The sequence below is a fragment of the Phaethon aethereus genome (genome assembly GCF_964289735.1).
Source record: "Phaethon aethereus genome assembly, chromosome: 3".
Taxonomy (NCBI): domain Eukaryota; kingdom Metazoa; phylum Chordata; class Aves; order Phaethontiformes; family Phaethontidae; genus Phaethon; species Phaethon aethereus.
The window spans coordinates 76,350,724-76,369,308 of NC_138576.1; the positions used below are offsets into that span (position 1 = coordinate 76,350,724).

At 44.2% G+C, this 18,585-nt stretch overlaps 1 protein-coding gene across 1 annotated transcript; it reads right to left on the bottom strand.

Annotated features, from left to right (window-relative positions):
• Positions 1-6,835: 6,835 nt before the first annotated feature.
• STX11 (syntaxin 11) lies at positions 6,836-8,548 on the bottom strand (the record flags this gene model as incomplete). The annotated part of the gene is made up of 1 exon (XM_081998558.1): positions 6,836-8,548. Exon 1 carries the CDS (start codon positions 7,712-7,714, stop codon positions 6,836-6,838), a length of 879 nt encoding a protein of 292 aa, XP_081854684.1. The 5' UTR covers positions 7,715-8,548.
• Between the last annotated feature and the right edge of the window lie 10,037 nt (positions 8,549-18,585).

The following is an 18,585-nucleotide window of genomic DNA, read 5'->3' on the forward strand; positions in this document are numbered from 1 at the left end:
TCTACCTAACTTTTAGCTGAACCCCAGCACAGTTTAGGGTACAGCCAGCACTAGGGCCATTCCCCCCCAGGCAGGAGGTTCGTCTTCCCTCCATCCTCCAGGGTCTGCCAGGGACACCTCAGCAGCCTCCACACCCTCAGACACCCTTTACAGCCTCACCCAGCACCCTAGTGCACGCAGCACCAACCCCCACTTTCACGCTGTAAAAGCACCGTGGCAGGTGGTCACGCAGCCTTCAAAGCGGTCAAAGCGCTTGGAACCGGGGAAAAAAATAAACCTACACAAAAAAACCCCACCAGAAATTATGCTGTAAAGCGACAAAGTGGGGCCTAACCTCCACCCAGCGTGCCACGGGCCTCCCGCCGAAGGGGACGGCTACGCCTTCAGAGGACTACTTGCGATGTCATTTTTAGGTTATGGTTATACGGGGCGCAGTTCCCCCGTCAGGCACTTCCGTGGGGAACTTGGTCCCCCGAGGGGACGCCCCCCGCCCCCTCCCCCAGGCCTCCGCCCGGCTGCGCTTCCTCAGGCTCGGGGCAAGGCCCCGGCGGGCTCTGCCGCACGTCGGGGCCGGCAGCGGCCCATGCCCGGCAGTGCCACGGGGCCGCCCGGCGCCCCCCGCCCTCGGCCCCGCCGGCGACGACACTCGCGGCCCTGGCTGTGACAGCCACGGTGGCCAGCGAGGCCCAGGCCCGAGCGGCCCGCGAAAGACACGGGAAAAAAACCAAACCCAAATAACAAACCAAAAACACTCTTCGGAATCTAAGTTGAGAAACCAACTTTCAGCTAAAGTTACGGTGTTGAGAGCAGCGGCACCGCAGAGCTGGCCACGCGGGGCGGACAAGTCCACTCCCGCCCTCGCCGCCTCACGCCCGGAGGCGCCGCAGGCGGGGTGTCGACCGCCGCCCGCTCCGGCGCTGCTTCCCGCCCCTCGCTGCGGCCTGGCGGCTCCCGGCTCCCCGCGGGATCGCCTCTGCCTGGTCACCAGCCCTCCCCGGCAACGTAACACGGCTCCGGAAAAAAAACGGCACTTACCAGGAGTGGGGTTCGAACCCACGCGGACATACGTCCATTGGATCTTAAGTCCAACGCCTTAACCACTCGGCCATCCTGGTGAAGATACAAAACCCGCTCCCAGCCGCTCCTACATCCAAGGCCATGCTCCCGCACGCCCCCGCCCTCTTGCGACCCTCAGCCGGCACGGAGCCCCCCCGTCCCGCCGCGCCCTCCCGCCTTTATCTCCAGCGCGGGAGGGCGCGCAGCGCGCGCGGGCGGGCGGCCTCTCTCGGCGGCAGCAGCGGGCGGGCACGGCCGGGCTCGGCCCGGCGGTGAGCCTTCCCCCGGCCCGGGGCCCGCGCTCCTCGCCCCGCCTGGCCCGGCAGGCGGCCCCCCCGCCGCCTTGCCTCCGGCGGGCGCCAGGCCCGGAGCGGAAGGGGGGGGGGGGGGCGGAGGAGGTGCGCGGGGCCGGCGCGGGCCCGCCCCTGAGGGGAGCGGACGGGCGGGCGGTGCTGGGCCGGGCCGCCTCGGGGCCAGCGAGGTGCGAGGCCTGTGGGCTGCCGCCCCGCACCAACCCAGTGCGGGGTTAGGGGCGGGCGGGGCAGCCGGAGAGGGCGGCGGTGGCGGCGTGGCTCATCGGGGGAGCGAGAGAGCCGTGGAGATAAGGTCCGGGCTACCAAAAAGTACAACGGCTCCACTCTGCCCCCGCTCCGGGCGACGCTGCCCGGTGAAATACCAGCTGACAGGTGCTCCTGGGAAAGCCGGCGTTACACAGTGACACGCTACGTACTCCTGTCCAGTCGTTACCTGGAATAGATCTCCCCTTGCTAATGGAAGGAAAAGGAAACCAAACAAAGCCCAAAGCCATCAATTATGCTTAATTAGAAGAAAAACATTGCAGAGGAGAGATTTATTGCCAATAACTGCTGCATGCCCAGCCTACAGATGCTCCTACTGCAATATCCCTGGCTAGTGCCTGTGCTGGGAACCCCCTTCTTTCCCGCACCGGGAGGGGAAAGGAGAAGTGCCTCATCACTGGCCCTCCCCTGCCACCGGCTCCTGCTGCCACTGCCTTTGCTGTCCATTTTGACGAGGAGAAAATGGCCATCCTCCATCCCACCCAACTTTGCCACCACTGAGCCTGCCCCCGAAGGATGAGAGACAAATGCTCGGTAGGGCACGGGCTGGGGACGCTGGACTGAGTCGGCCTCCAGCAAACTGAAGAAGGCACGAGGAGGCCATCCATCTCTCCAGTAAGCAGAGCAGGAGCACAGTACCCTGCTTGGTTGTTAGACACCCTGGTTGTGTAGGTGGCCCTCTTTAAGGGGTCTCGGCCTTGAATTTGCAGGCTGCAGCTGGTGCCTTAACCTCTTCATCTGCCAGTGCTCAGAGACCCCCAGCGCGCTAGGTATGCTTGTGGAGGAAAATACTTCTCACATACAATAAAAGCTGATTGTTAACATTTTACAAATGTGGAGAACAGATGTGAAACTCACACCCTCTTTTTCCTTAGTTTTATTCACATGCTGGAGCCCACGAATGAAAGGACAGCTCTTTGGCTGGAACTTACCATGCTGTATCATGTGCTTGAAATGGGGCTCATACCATAGCTAGCATTGTTCCCCGGTCAGTAGGGCTGTGCCTTTCAGCAAAGGTATTGAGTAGAAAAATGCCATCAGGTAGGTTATGTCATTCTCTATTCACATCTGGCATTATTTATGAGAAACATAGTAAAATGTTACTTTTTCTGTTAAGACTTTGTGCCCTAATAGCATATGCAATGTAAGATAAGGTATGACAGTGGAGCTTCCGCTGGCTGTTACTGGCTTCAGCTCCGCTATTATGAAGACGCTATATAATATGCTAGAAATGTGGAAGAAGACAGATCTGCTACTGACTTCTCACATATTAGAGAAACACATGGCTCCATGTGAAAATCACCTTGCTTCGGAAATAGATTAATCACCACACATAGTGTCTGTTAAATTATACTGTTTCCTGCCTTCATCATATCTGTCATATTTTTCTAGAAATAGAAACACCACTGTGTTTAGCTCTTTCCCTTTTCAAATCAATTCCAAATATCTACCATGGTTCAAAAATCTAAAGAACCGTTTTGTGCTCAGGAAACTATAAAATCCAGCTTGGGCTGGGCAATCAAAACATCCTTAAGGTAGGCTCGCCTCCTGACATTAGAAAAGCAGAAATTTAGCTTAGCTACTCCATCTAGCCTCAGGTTTTCTTCTCTAAAAAAAAAGATACCTGTGTCTTAAACTGAGCTATACTTTCTAGAAGTTTCTCCCAATACATGTGCCAGAGAAATGCCTGCTCAAGTGCATCCATAGTCTGAGTCCTTCGCATTGAGGCAGCAAGGGTTCCACTGCCATTTCTCTAAAATGAAATCCATGTTTAAAAAAAAAAATTGCTGTAACATGAAATGGAGACTCATACACATATCCAGGACATTCATTCAGCATTCTATACCCAACATTCCATTTTGTAATAGGGGATTTTTTTTCTTTTCTATTTATGCAATGTTTTTTTAAATTTTAAGAAAGAGCAAGGTATGCCTGGTTGCCAGTTCTCCTTTTTTCTCCTCAGAAGGGGCTGGGACTCATAGGTTTGGTTTTTTTCATGAAGCTTCTGCTGCTCTCAGTAGGAAACAAAACCAAAGTACCAGCAACACTAAAAGTTAAAGCAGCCCCTCTCACATTTTAACTACTTCCCTCTCAAACCCAGTTACAGGGCTTGCCACATCAGGGAAAGGAAAAAAACCCAAACCCTAGAATATGCTCTGTGCATGTCCATAGGAGTCCTGTTGACATTCAGAATGAAAAGGCAGCTTTCCTTAGCAAGCATGAAGACGTCCATTCTGCAGCTTCTGTTATTGCTACGCTAACAAATTATCAAGCTACTTTTATCATCTTCTTCCATTCATCCTATGTAGCATGAGTCTTTGCAACCAGGGTGTGATCAGTTTTTTTCACAAGTCTGTTTAACTGTGCCTAGGCAAGTTCATGGGCTGGCAAAATTTGAGTTCTTACACAACTGAAGGATAGAAAAAACCTCATAGTATTAAGCAATGAACACATGTTTGCAAGGAAGAGAACGATTCACAATGCAACTTAAAAATAGTTTTAAAGGTTCCCAAGCTGGTGTTTCAATGATTCTCGGTTTCTTCCTGGCAGCAACAGCCCTTAAGTCAAGAGACAAGGTCTCCAATTACCTTCTTCATGCTTTGCTATTTTTCCCCATGTGTCCAATCACGCTAAAGATTTGAATGTAAGCTAAGCTTTGCATTTCTACTAATGAAATCATCAAAATCTCTCAGAACTGCCAGAGTAAATTTGTATTTTTTTCTTGCAGTAGAGAATCATCTTAGAATGTACAAAACGCATTTTTCATGGTTTTTGTAGAAAAAATTATGGGAAGTCTATCTCAATATGAAACATATTTGATTTATTGTGGCAACAAATATTAGGAAGAGGGTTTTTTTAGTTTAGTCCAACAGTTATGGACTTCGACAATAGAAGAAACTATTCAGAGCTGCTGATTCAAGGTACAACACTCTGCACTTTCATTTTTTCTTATTAACTCTTTTATTACACTTGTAGACATACAGATATGCAAAAAAGAAGCCAACAAAAAAACCCCACATGTACATATTTTTATCAAAAGCATTGCTGAGTGCTAAGAATGATGTGCAGATGAAATTAAATACATACTCTATTCTTCATTTATTTATGCCTACATGCTGACCCTCAGAGGTTTAGGGTATTCCTCTACAAATGCAGAGTTCCATTGCCTTGAATGGCAGTACCTATGGAGTGAGCGACTTTGTCTTCTTAAGCAGCACCAAAGTTACTGGTAATGGTGCCAGCTCAACACCTTCCTTTCTCCCACTTCAAGTTTGAACATTGGGTTGTTGGAGAGGTCCTCAGGCAAGCGTAATACTGATAGCATCAGGACGTCATTGAATATCAAAATATCGTCTATCTTCTAGTTTAGAAGATCAGTGTTCCTCACTCTTCCATGTTATCACAGACAAGCGCTTCAGCAAGAGAGACTTTCAGTTTCTGAGAAAAGTTATCCACTTAGCTTCTGTTTGTGTAAAAAAGGCTGTCTGGCTAAGAAGAATTTCCCACTAGGATGTGAAAGCTTGGAAGCTGAATTTATTTTGCTGTTTTGCTTTCTCAATATAAATATTAAGAAATGTATGAGTGTTTTTTCACATATAAAAATAGTGTGCAAAAGATCAGAAAGGGAACATTTCATTGCGATTGGTGCAGGAAGATGGCTATGTGCCTCTCCTGAGGAAAACTCCCAAATGCAAAATATTTGAAATGCTTAAATATATTTATTAAAGTAGGTACAAATAGAATCAGAGGTTTTTTTAAATAAAAGTCAGTAACTTCTGAAAAAAAGTCCTGCATTAATTCAAAGGAGAGCAATAGATCACAGTGTATCAGGAAGCCACCTAGATATATGATAGTTGGAAAACCTCCAGAAGCAGGAGCTATAATTGTTCCCCAGACCTTATGAATACATGCTTCACTGACAATGCTCAGTGATTTCCAGGGCTGCAAATTGTCTATTGCCTCCTCATATTCCAAACCCACCATGGGCAGACTCCCCTTACACAAAAGGAGAGATTCTTTCTAATCTTGAAAAGAGCACTGAAATGACATTAAAATGTTGTTTTCTTTCTTCTTCAGGTGTACTGAAGAAATATGTCTATTTTCTTTCCCAGGTGGAGTTTTCCTAATAATGGGACAAAAGCCTCAGTTTTTGTACACTGGTAAAATGGAATGTTAATAAACTTAATCCTTCATTTTATTTAAAGTATATATTAAAAAATCCATATTAAATCAATGCTTATTAAAAAAAAAGTCTATTGACAGGATAATCTTTCCACTAAAACTGCTTGTATGTATGTGCCAGCACAGGAGACCCTAAAATGCTTTCTCTACCCCCCAAATGTTGTCTTCTTACAGGTGCTTCTGCCGAAGGCCACTGCATGCATATTTTCTGGCTCAAGTGTTAATTGACAGAAGAATGTATGGGAAGCATAAAAGCATGGCAGTTTTGAAATTAAGAGTACAAAGAGTGGCTCAGGTTAAAAGTCAGTGAGATGCCTCAGTGTTGCAGTGCTTCTAGCCACCTTGACAAAGTTGTGGGTACTCAAAAGGGAGAAAAGCAATCACTTGCACACAAACAGAGCAACATGTGCATGTTATAATTTAAGGTGCAGTTACTTCTGTTAAGATTTGTGACAGACTGAAATCAAGTTGAAATAGAAACTAGTTCTGTGTCCTGCTCTGGCTAGCAGGCTCAATATTTTCCTCAATTGAACAGAGCAAAAATCTGTTCAAGTATTTACATCAAGCAGGCTCCAAACTAGGTAACGTTAAAACCTCCTGGTTCTGCGGTGTATTGTGTCACCCCAGGCGGTAAGGCTGCAACCGCCTGCAGACTCAAATACTTACTCCTCACAAATAAGAATGAAGTTACTTCTTGAAATTTCTCATCTTCCCTAGGCTGAGTTATCAGCCCATCATTCATTCCTCTTCCTTGCCTATCTGAAACAAGTATCATTGCAGAGATCTTCTTGCACCTCTAGTTACAGCAACAGAGTACATTTCAATTAAAAATAGATTAAAAATAGTTTTATCAACGTTTCTAGGAGCTCTCAAATATAACAGCCTTCAGCACATTTAGGAAAAAGGCAATGAACAAAACCAACTGCAAAATACCCCCCATTTCTAGGGGTTGTCATTACAGAAAAGTAATTGGAAAGAATGCCTGATTTTGAAGACATTCGAGTCGGTCTGAGATAGCTTCAGTGGGATAGTCGCCTTCTGCAACAGGATAAGCAGCAGCAGAGGATAGTTCTGAGGGGGTTTTTTCTTCTGTATTCCAAAGCTTTTTTCACTTGCTCTTTAGCCTCTCCTACATAGTCCTCAACATTTTGCATATTTATCTCAATGACATCGAAGGTGTCCGCCTGTTCCTCCACTAGCAGGGCCACCTGCAGAAAGAGCTCGTGAATTTCCTTAATGCGGCCTTCTAACTTCACCAGCTCCTTATGACGTGTCTCTATCTCATTCAAGGCTGAGCGAGCCCCCTTAACATCCGACAAGAGATTCTCAGAGAAGACGTCCCACTTGCCTTGCTCAATCATCTCCTCAATCTGGTTGCCAGAAACATCTTTGCCCATGATCTCTAGCTGCCGCTGAATTCGAATCTTGCAGTTCTCCCGTTGGTTCATCTCTGTTGCATTGTATTCAAACATAGCTTCCTGAAAGGCGTGCATGAGGTCAACGTAGTGGTTCTTCGCTACCCTGGCAACGACAGACATAGCTCCGTATTTTGTTATTGCATCTTCGCTGAAATCTCTCATTATCTGGAGTTTCCTGTGGATGCTTTCTCCACGGGCCTTGATGTCTTTGGCAATACAATTAGTATCTCGTTTGATGCTACTAAGACGGCGCATGGAAGTAAGGAAGCGGCTGTTTTGCTTTCTGAGCCGCTTGACATCCTCTTTTAGGTGGTCATTTTCTGTCCGGATGTTCTGTATGTCTTTATGAAGAATTTCCAAGGCATAATCAGTCTCATAAAGGAGAACATCTTGGGGTGAATTTTCGTCATCCTCAATATCAGAAAACTGTTGGTTGTGTAACCTGGCAAATTCACGTAGCTCATTTAGCCGGTCTTTCATCCTGCCTGTAAAACAGAAGAACAGGAGGAAAGAAGTTTAAAATAAATAAAATATTGGTTTACAAGGGTTGAAAGTTCATAACTAATAACTACATCATAGTTATAACTACATCACAGATAACATAACTACATCAAAGATAACCCAAAATATCAGATTTTAAATTTGTTCACGGTATTTTATACAGTGATGGATCTCAGATACAAAATTATGGTGCTAGAACACTTCTAGAAACTACAAAGCTTAGAAATTAAAAGTGCAAGAGAGGAAACAACAAATCATGAAGAACAATCCAACAGAATAATAAAACAACACCCCCTTCCCAAATGACAGTCTTTTACTTGGAGAAAAAAACACAAATAAACTCTAGAGCAAATTATAGGAAGCCTTCAGCCATCAGTATGTGTAGACGTGTTAATAACTGAATGCTTCCCACAGGTGCTCACTGGAGAAATCTCCTCTAGATCTTGACCTTTCATTACATCAACTGCCCCAAATGTCACAGGTCCTCTGTCATTCTACACTGGATTTTCCTGGGTAGGAAGCCTCTCAGAAACAGAAACAGCACTTACTGATACAGTTGGGAAAGAAAAGTTTCAAGAAATGGTGTGGAAAGTATGAAGATAGAATTAAAAAAAAAAAAAAAAAGGCAAGTTTAGGGTCTCGAGATGCTATCACTGATGATAGTGTACCAGGCATTAAACAAAACACACAGCAATAGCAGCATTTTGTAACTAAAACCATCCATCCACTTATATTCTTTTTTTGTATGATGGAAACAACCTACTGAAGGAATAAAGTAACACCATTGTTACAGATCAGGATCTGTCTTCTATGTTTTGCTTCAGACATACTTAACTACAAATTTCATTAAAAAGCCACAGCATGAGTAATCTGTACAGGCGAGTTACATGGTAACAAAACATGTCTCTTTTAAGTATGTTGTCTACTTGAGACCTGAAGTCTTTGCAGAAAGTGAAATCTGAAAGCTTCAGCGAGAACCCTGCACCAAGTGTTACAGCAAGCAGGAAGCTGAAAATTTCCCATCAGAAAAGCTGTGCGTCCCATGACCTTGTTTGAATTAATACAAAAGAGAACAAAGTTAAGAAGCAGCAGCATGCAGGACCTCTCCAGATCTCTGTGTCTGGAGGATTCATATTTGTTTTTTCCAGGAATTAAAGTATTTTCACAGCATTTACAAACATGGTATCCACCCTGAACGACACATCCCTTCACAGGACCATCAGTTATTTCCAGGTTAAGAAAAGTCACACATGTAATGTAGTCAGTATAATAGGCCTAGATCTAATGTGAATTTAAACTGCATCCACCCTGAACGACACATCCCTTCACAGGACCATCAGTTATTTCCAGGTTAAGAAAAGTCACACATGTAATGTAGTCAGTATAATAGGCCTAGATCTAATGTGAATTTAAACTGCAAGTTTATAATTCATTTCATGGGATTGTTAGATGTGTTAAAGATGTTAGGGAGGAGATGGGAAAGATTCCTTCATAGACACATCCTCTTGGGCTCGTATAGTTCATCAGGGGTATATACTGGTCTTGAGAAGTGTCCTGATTAGGATCACATTTACACTGAAGCAAAAAAGTGCATTTCAACTTAAACCTATTCTTTTACAAGCAATATAAACCAAGGAAGTCTATTAATATCCTGAGAGAAGAGCTTTCATTCAGGAATCCACACATGTAAGATAATTGTTTGAATTTAAAACATAAGCCACATAGATTCAGCTCAATCATACCAAGAAAGATTTAGGAAATGAAAGGTTTTCCACCTGTTCCCTCAGCAATAATAAAATCAAGACTTTCACCTCACACCACAACATCAAGATGAAAAATCTCCATCTAAAAGGAAGAAAAAAATAAATGTGTGGTGCAGCTTAAAAGTCAGGTTTACTCGGCTTTAAAACTATATGGCCAAGTTTGCCTAGAGGCACTGAGACAGTGAGAACATCTACCCTTCCTGTCTGGAAATGGTGGACCATTTTCTAGACAGCACAGTGGAAAGGGAACAAAGGCACCTAGTAATCTCAGGATTATTTATATCTCTTCTAATCACTGTTTCTGAGATGCTTTTCACCTGAGATGTAGAAGTCGTTCTGAAAACCAGTCACAATGCCCGCCTGACTGCATTCCTGACTCTTACTGGCTTCCCTGGAGTTGGTGATCCTCCCACTTCTAGTCTGATCCTTGAACTGCCATTTATTCTTTTTGTGTTTAGCATCTACATTTGGAAACACCAAACAATGTTTTTGAATGTCTTTAAAATGACAATCCATAGCAGCAAGGTGCCATTCAGGTAAACTGAATCATGTGTATGCAGGACTATGTTGCCTTTGTGCTTACCATTCCTTGAACTTGAGGGAAAACTACATTTCATCAGCCTTACACAGAGAGCAGACTGACAACTGGCTCAACAATAATTACATTTTATTTTTGTGCTTTACACAGAACACACAAACAGAAAACCACACTGAGTAAGAGCTCCTGCCTAATAAACTCACAGTTTTGCAGGAATAGGTCTACCCTTCCTTCCCTCTACCCTCAAAAGTGTAACCTGAAATTTGTTTCTCTCATCTACAACTATTTTAAGGTATTAGATAAAATAAAAATAGGAAGAAATAGAGAAGCAAATATCTGGTAATTCACAACATGAAAATACTAATGTTGTCATTAAGTTCATAAGTACACTAATTCTGCAGCATCTCTGCAGCAAAATATTGCTGCTTTTTTTAAATACAGCATGAGAGGTTAAAAAGTCAAGCATTTAAAGAAGAGTAAGGATCTGTCAAGTGTGGCCTCAGATTGCACCGTGACGTTGCCTACACACGGGAAGACCATGCAGTTACACGCTGGCCTACGTCCTATCACTTCCACCAAGTGTCTGCCTACAGTCTGTACATGCTGAATAAAAGTTGTACAATGTAAAATTTAACATTCATCATTCAGTTCATGGACAGGTATCTCATTTACTATGTTACTACTATTCATTTCCTCAGCGATTTCTCCTGTGAAATCCCTGGAAAGCTTCATAAACTCCTAACAGTCTTTTGTGGGAGGGCAGATCCAACGGCCCCATCCATAGACACAGGTTTCGGCCCAGATTGATTAAGGACAACACTATCACTCTTGATGAGTTATGATGCCCACCTGAGACACCTGAAGCACAGTTCTTCGTACCTGGTACATGCAGAAGTCAGCTCCTTCTGACTTTGGTCACTGCTGCAAGCCTTGGGCACTTTGCTGAGTAAGATCGCGAGGTAACAAGCTGGACATCAGTTAATGAACACATGGATCAAGGCGACTTGTGAGAAGCTCGTCTCCAACGATACGTACAGCATCACCCACGATCTCTGTGATCCAGTAGAATCCAATTCTAAATGTGAACAGAGGGATCAAGTTACAGCTGCAGTGACAATCTTCACCCCGGGGTTTCCCAGTTCCCGAGTGCTTAGCTCTAAAAGCCTACATTATTTAAAACAACACCCCAAAACTTACAGTGAAGGTGGTCAACGTTAGGATCTTTTAAGTCTGCATTGAGGACCTGTACCCACCAGGGTAATGGCTCCACAGCTAAAGTGATCACACTTTTGTCCTAACAAATGGATGCCATCTCCTCAAGCCTAACTTCAGAGTCCTGAAAAAACAGGAACTTTTTGACATCTTCTTTCCTTCTCCCCGCCTCCTGTTGTTTTTCTCTCTGTTTCTAAAGTGCATCGCCTAGCCTGCTTCCCACTCCCTCTTCACATTTTCAAGATGCTCTTCCTTATCTACACACAGTGCCTGGGCAGGATGGAGAACAGGAAGCGAATGATTTTCTGCCTGTATTTCAGCATCGTATTAGGCCACAAACACCACAAATTGCAGAGGACACCTATTCAGCTCTATGCCAAAGCATGCTCGATGACTCTGTAGGTTAGTATTTGCAAGAGTTGGCCAAAGTGATCTGTAGGGTTCAAGAAAATTTTCAGATTTCTTGAGCACCTTTTTCTCAAGGAACACAGTAAATTTATTTGAGGCATTTGCAAACTGCTGCTTTGAGAGACTCAGCAAAGTTTTAGGAACTTTTCGTGAGGAAAACAGCAGGCTCAAATGCAATGCCACCACAGAGGTCTTTGTCCATTTCAACGTCCCATTTCAAACAAAGGGGAACCAGATCTTCTCAAGAGAGGACAGTAACTTCCAAGCATTCCTTTGACCGTGTCAAGGACAGAACTGACATGAAAGAGCTGAAACAAATGCACAAGCAAGCATGGGAGACCGCGGGGAACAGCCTTTTGAAAATTTCAGCTTAACAGATAAGCATTTAGAAAAGCTGACCTCCTTTACCTTTATCCTTCGTTACTCAGGAAAGTTTGCATCTACTTACATGTTGATGGCATTGTTTGTAATTAAAACAGCAATATATTAATACATAGTACATTACTAGCTGTTACGGATAGCCTCAGCACCCGTTCTTTAAAATGAGCGTCAGTGTCTCCCTTAATATAAGGTCCAGTGCAGCAGTAGAAGTTGGACTCCCTGGCTAGAAAGTTGCTCTGCAGAAAAGGACCTTGGGGTGCTGGTGGACATCAAGTTGAACATGAGTCAGCAATGCACCCTTGTGGCAAAGGAGGCCAAGAGCATCCTGGGGGCTGGAGTAGCAAAGGTGGTCAAGAGAAGTGACCCATCCCATGCAACACTTGAGAGTCCACACCTGGAGTGCTGTGTTGGTGCTGGGGCTCTCCAGTGCAAGAGACATGGACCCACTGGGGTGAGTCCAGGGGAGGCCACTGAGATGGTCAGAGGTGCTGGAGCACCTGATGTATGAGGAGAGGCTGAGTGCGCTGGAAATGTTCAGCCTGAAAAGAGGAAGCTCAAGGGAGATCTTCTTGCTGTCACCAACTGCAAGGGTAGACCCTTCATGGAGGTATACAGCGACAGCACAAGAGGCAACAGACCCAAGTGGATGCAAGGGAGAAGCCAGACAGATAGTAGAGGGGAAAAAAAGAAAAAAAAAATTAAACACAAAACAATCTTTCAGAAACACTGGAAAAGGTGTCCAGAGAAGTTTTGGAATCTGCATCCTTAAAGATATTCAAAACTCAACTGGATGTGCCCCTCAGCAACCTGAACTATCTGTGTGTGTTTTGGGGATGCTGGATTAGATGACATCCAAAGGTCCAGCCTAAGTTGTTCTAGTACTCAGCCTTAGGTCAAAAGTTTGCTAATTTGAACATGAGTGCTAAACTACTTGCACAGGTTTATTTAGAATATAAAGATGCCAACTACTCTGTATGCTGGAATAACAGCCCTGAGAGTATAAATACCTTAATTCTAAGAGTGTGTGTCTCAACAGATTAGCTGTCAGTTTGATTTTCTTTTAAAATACTGTGTATAATAAAACACATACTTCCATGTTTGTATTTTTGGGCTACATAAATCTGTCCTTGTAAAAAGTCAAGTTCCTTCTGCAGTCCATCATGGTGTGTACACCCACACTCACACTCACCCACGCAGGAAATACAGGCCAGGCAATGACTGCAGAGGTTACAACTTTGAAGCCAGATACCCACCAAGTACAGTCAGCTGAGGACATGTTCAGTACTCATGTTAGCATGCTACTTCTTGGTATTAATTACCACAATGACTAGCTTTCCCATGATGCGTGAGAAAGGTGCAAGCTGTCCTGTTGCAATAAGACTGCAGCCCCGCATGACTCTGCATGACATGGGATTTCAGGCAGGAAAGGAAATCCACTCTGAAAATAAAAAACTGTGCATAAACATAAAAGACCTTTCTGTTAGCCCCATACACATACAAGCAGGAGCCCTGCATAGCATGTTTCCACTGCCGTGCTAATGTTCTGCAGCCTGTTATCTACACAGAACTTACGAAAGGATGAAAAGTTATTTCTATAGAAAAAAAATGAATTGTACACCTGTATTTATTTCAGCTTTAACATTTATATATCCACACCACTGAGTGCGGGGACAAACAGTAAAATAAAGCAGCAGTTTCAGCACAACATCCATATTTCATTACCAGCAGCTGGGAAGGAAGCCCATGTACATTTTTTTTCTTTTTACAGCATTCATAAACGGCAGTTGCTAGCTAATACCGGTTTGTGGATTACCAGAAGTCTAGTCAGTCATCTTTTCAGCCTTGAGTAGGCCCTTACAAGATGTGGCTTTTACTTCAGTTGAAGTAGCCTATTTGAGGAACAACAGGTATTTCAAAACAAGCCAGTTAGAAATAATTTCTATCAGCAGTTCTCTCCCTCAGAAGGCAAAAGTCCTTTTGTGCTCCACTACGAACCCGCGTGGCTCATCCTGTCTCTGAATGACACGTGCTCTTGATTGCACGACACACAATAGATGTGACCCAAGAAACAAGTGGCGAACAATTAGGAAATAACCTGCTCCTTGGCAGAATTGCTTCATAGCCAAGCGTGCATCAGCACATCCCAGTAACTTCCCATGCAGCTTGTAGAGGATGCAGTATTGATGGAAGTCCACTCAGGTGGACTGGCCGAGTCGAACACGGTCTGTTACAAGGCAAACAGTGTGCTGCTGTTGCACAAAAATGCAAGTCATGCAAAAGAAGCGTTAAATGCAGCTGAAGCCTTTTATTTAAGAGCTGGAGTCTCAGATTTTATCATAATTTTCTTGTATCTTTCTGTTTTGCAAACAACAGTCTTAGAGCAGATTTAATGATTTTGCCTGGTATCTCTCGTCCAATAATAGATTTGACAGTATTAATTAACTTGGAAAACAGACTATTGTTTACAGTAGGTTTTTCCTCTTTCCAAAAGAGCTTCTAATTGACTTATCACAGAATGCTGGTCATCTTTTCAGGCCGAATTCCCTGTCTCCCCTCACCATGTCCCTCACTGGTGGAACAGCAGGCTTGAATTTCTCAAATCACTCCTCTTTTTTTCTTGCTTCTCATCCGTAAGAGCTCAAGAAAACACCAAAAATCATAGTCTAACGATTAGGACAGTTTGCCTTCTGGAGCTGTTTTAAGATCACATCTGTGTATTAACTCCAATATTAACAACTATGACAGAGACCAGCATTTCAAAATCTTTTTGTGGCCTCACTGAAAGGAAGTTATCTTCTCTGGAGTTTCTTGGATTGGGCAATATTTAAAAATAGACAAAACGTATTCAGGATTGAAAATACATCAGTTAACACAGAACACTGGTTATAAAGCTACAGAAATCTATCAAGAAGCCAGAAATGTATCTGAAGACTATTAGACACTACCCACTTCATACTGTAGCCAAAGCCCATGTACAGCAGAACACCTCCTTTATACTTTCAGTCACCCTAATGAGAAGTGTATGCAGTTGCAAATGTCTCAGGGCAGGTTGCTTTTTTTCCAAAAGCTTGCATGAAGTGTCAACTTCTCCATTTGTACCAGAACAAGTTATTTACTACAAGCCCATACATGCAGAGAAGTAGGGATGGCTTCATTCTTTGCACGTTATTTCTGCAGTTGCCTGAATCTCCAAGTCTCCAGTGGTTCCTTTCCTGCCATAAAGGCTAGGAAAGGCCTAGGGGAAAAAAATTAACATTCAAATAGTTTGTTGCCTCTAACTCGAAGTAATGAGGCAATAATTGCTTGAATTCTGATAGCTTTGGAGGTTCTTTGAATTACCCCAGTTTCTTTACCAGTATTCAACCTCTTCACTATAAAGTAACTCAGATTTTGTATGACAGCATATTGTAAATTCAAGGATCTAGGGTGAATTTCATACTTCCCAGAGGTATTCAATAAGGTTAATTATCTTGGTGTTTTCCATTGACTAGTTATCAGGTTTTCCAGACACCAGTATCAAAACTAGGACAAGCTGCTGGCATATACTTAATGCATACTTAATATGTATTTCGTTTTTCACATATTCATGAAGAGATTGGCCTAAAAATCTGAAGTTTTAACTTGTTAGTACACAGTAGCACATGCTAAGTAAACATTATTCTTGCATTGGAAAGGAGAGCCTGTTGTATATAGGTTGACTGCTACTATTTACTGGGTTGTTTACATTTTCACCGGGGAGCCGTGGATCGCCACTGACAGATGCTCAATTCGGAGCTAACACCGATCGGTTTTGACATGCACAGCTCGCCAAAAGCAGAGTGCCACTACAAAGAGTAGATGAACGTGCACAGGATTGTGTCTTACCCAAGGAGGGGGGGGAAGAGTCCCACCATCGCTCCCCATCAGTGCTCTCCAGCACACGCAGTGCGCTGCAGGCTAACTACTGCGGCGTGCCCGTCCTTCCTGCCGTTGGCAAAACTGAGGTCTTCAGGTAACATTGGCCTGGATGGAGTCAAGGGGAGCCCGAACTGCACCTCCACGGGCTTAGCAAATACTTAAGACGGAACCATGCCACTAGCATAAACAGAGAGACACCCATCCATGCATTTCTTGGCAATTACTGCAGCTCGGCATTGTTATGAGTCACCGCGCAAGGAAATCAGACGACGCGCTCACAGGCAGTGCCGTCGCTACCGCGCCGTGAGTATATACATTATCTAATTAATCACCTCGGCTTCCCTGAAACACGTCGGCTCAGCGAAATAGCTATGTACATACCACATTTATATAACTACTGCTGCTACCACACAGTGGCATTTATAAGTGATTAAGACATTATGTTGGCATCCGAATAGAAATACGAGGTTGCATGTGATCATCAGTCAGAAGCAACATGTTCTACAGACATTTTTAATTTTAAATTACTTTTTAAAATACACGTATATTTAAAGCTTGTAATACAGTGTTACAGTCTGAAATCAAGCATTCTTGACTTTGAAAAAATCCCTTTAAGGTTAAATACGGGCTGTTTTATTGGTATTTGTTCATGTGGGCCAGCAGTACACGTGAGGCTCACTTCTGGATCCTACTGCAAAATCTACACAACTGTAACTGGACCAAAACAGTTTCAGTCAGGAAATAACCCCCACGGCCACACATGCATACCCACAGCCTCAGCCCCAGGACACTTCAGGCACTGGCAGGCTTTATGGCAATTACTCTACACTACTTAGCAGCCCATACATGTTTACAGGCCCATTCAAAGTACCAGTGAAGTTGAGACAAGCTATAGATGTAATTAGGGACACGCTGGCCGGTGGTACTTAGAGAATCTGTTCCTGACTGGGCACATCCAAAGCTCAAGCAAGCTTTATTCTTGCTTTCAAAAATAAGTGATTTGTCACTGACACAAAGACAGCAACAGAGGAAAGGCATAGCAGGAAAAGCTGGAGCGTTCAAGTACTTTCTTGGCTGTTGTGAACATGAGTTTGTCAAGAATAATCTTGGCAACTAACGGGTTAACTGTCACAGTAGATAAAGCAAAAGCTGCATGCATGATAAGCCTTCCGAAGTCAAGATATGTGACATCATTCCCTCTGTGATAAACTACAGAAATATGGTCTAGATGGTAAGTGCCGAATACTTCATGTGATAGGCTAGATGAGACGCCGAGATGCTCGACACAATCAGCAAAAGCTATCAAAACAGATGCAGAAACTGAACTGCACCGTGCCCCTGCTGCGGAGCCCGCCCGCTCCCCACGAGGGGGTTCCCAGGAGCCCACCCTAAGCAGGAGCAGTGCTGCCGCTCCCCGGGAATGATGTTCCTCACCAGAGATGGCTCACACGGGGGCGATGCCTTGCGGGGGCAGCCCAAAACACAAGTGTAACCAGGAATGGCTTCTCTGCAAAACTGCATAAAAGTAATAACCCTGCATTTGGTGCTGAGATGAGTTTACTGGATCAAATTAATATTGCCTCAGTGATTTCTGCACTGTGCTTTGTCATCCCTGCACTACTGGCATAACCAAAGAAAATTGATGGGGCAGATAAAAGGTAATGGAAAGTCCAGCACCTTCATACTTGACACAGCAGTTGTCTTCTCACCATCAGAGCTGGTTTTGAATACGCCAACATTATGATGGGTTTCTGTCACACTCACAGGTTATCCCCATTTTCCACTAGCAACTCAGAGAGTGGAACCAAACGAGAGCCTGTGCGGTCTCCAGGTGCCACTGAACTGGAAGGGGGTGGAAGTGAACGTTTGGTGGCAGAAGGGAGGAGAAATGATAAGAATTTAAGATGATCTTGGCAAGTAAGAGAAGTACTAACAAAAATAAAGGGGAATTCAATAGAGTCAAGCCTGGTATGGTACATTTAGAAGAAATTATTTGCAGAGATAGAAAGTGGGGAACAGTAGAACATTTGGTAGCAGGAAAGCATTGGTGGGGTTATAGCAGGTTGCAAGCTAAAAAACAAGTTCACAGTATAATGCCATTGTAAAAAAACCATGTCTTATATGAGAGAAGGCATGGGAAGGACTGGCTTTACTCTGCTTGGCATAGGTAAGGCCTCAGCTGCAATAGAACATCCTGCACCAGTTACCAAACTAGAAAAGTTGCAGGAAAATGGACAGTGTCTCCAAAGAGTTTAGAAAATACAACCCTTGTGGAAGAGAAGTTGTGGGAATTAGGTTCATTCCATGCAGAAGACCAGGGAGAGAGACACAGCGCTCTAATGTATAAAAGAAGTGTATAAAAGCAGAAACGACCAGTTCATTCCCTGTGTTGACACTGGAAACACACGAAGTAATCCATTAGTTTCACACGGGATCGATGTCGAACAGGCTGTGACTAGCTGAAAATTGGACCAGTTGTCCCTGGGAACACTGTGGGACCCCCTTCCTTCAAGGACAGAGAGAGGCTACAGAGAAAGCCCCCTCAGGTCTGGTTTAGGTGTGCTGCCACAACGCACCGAATGGATTAGGTAACATCTCACAGTCTCCCCATGGCCCTGCATTTCCATGATTTATTCAGAGCCCTCGCTCCC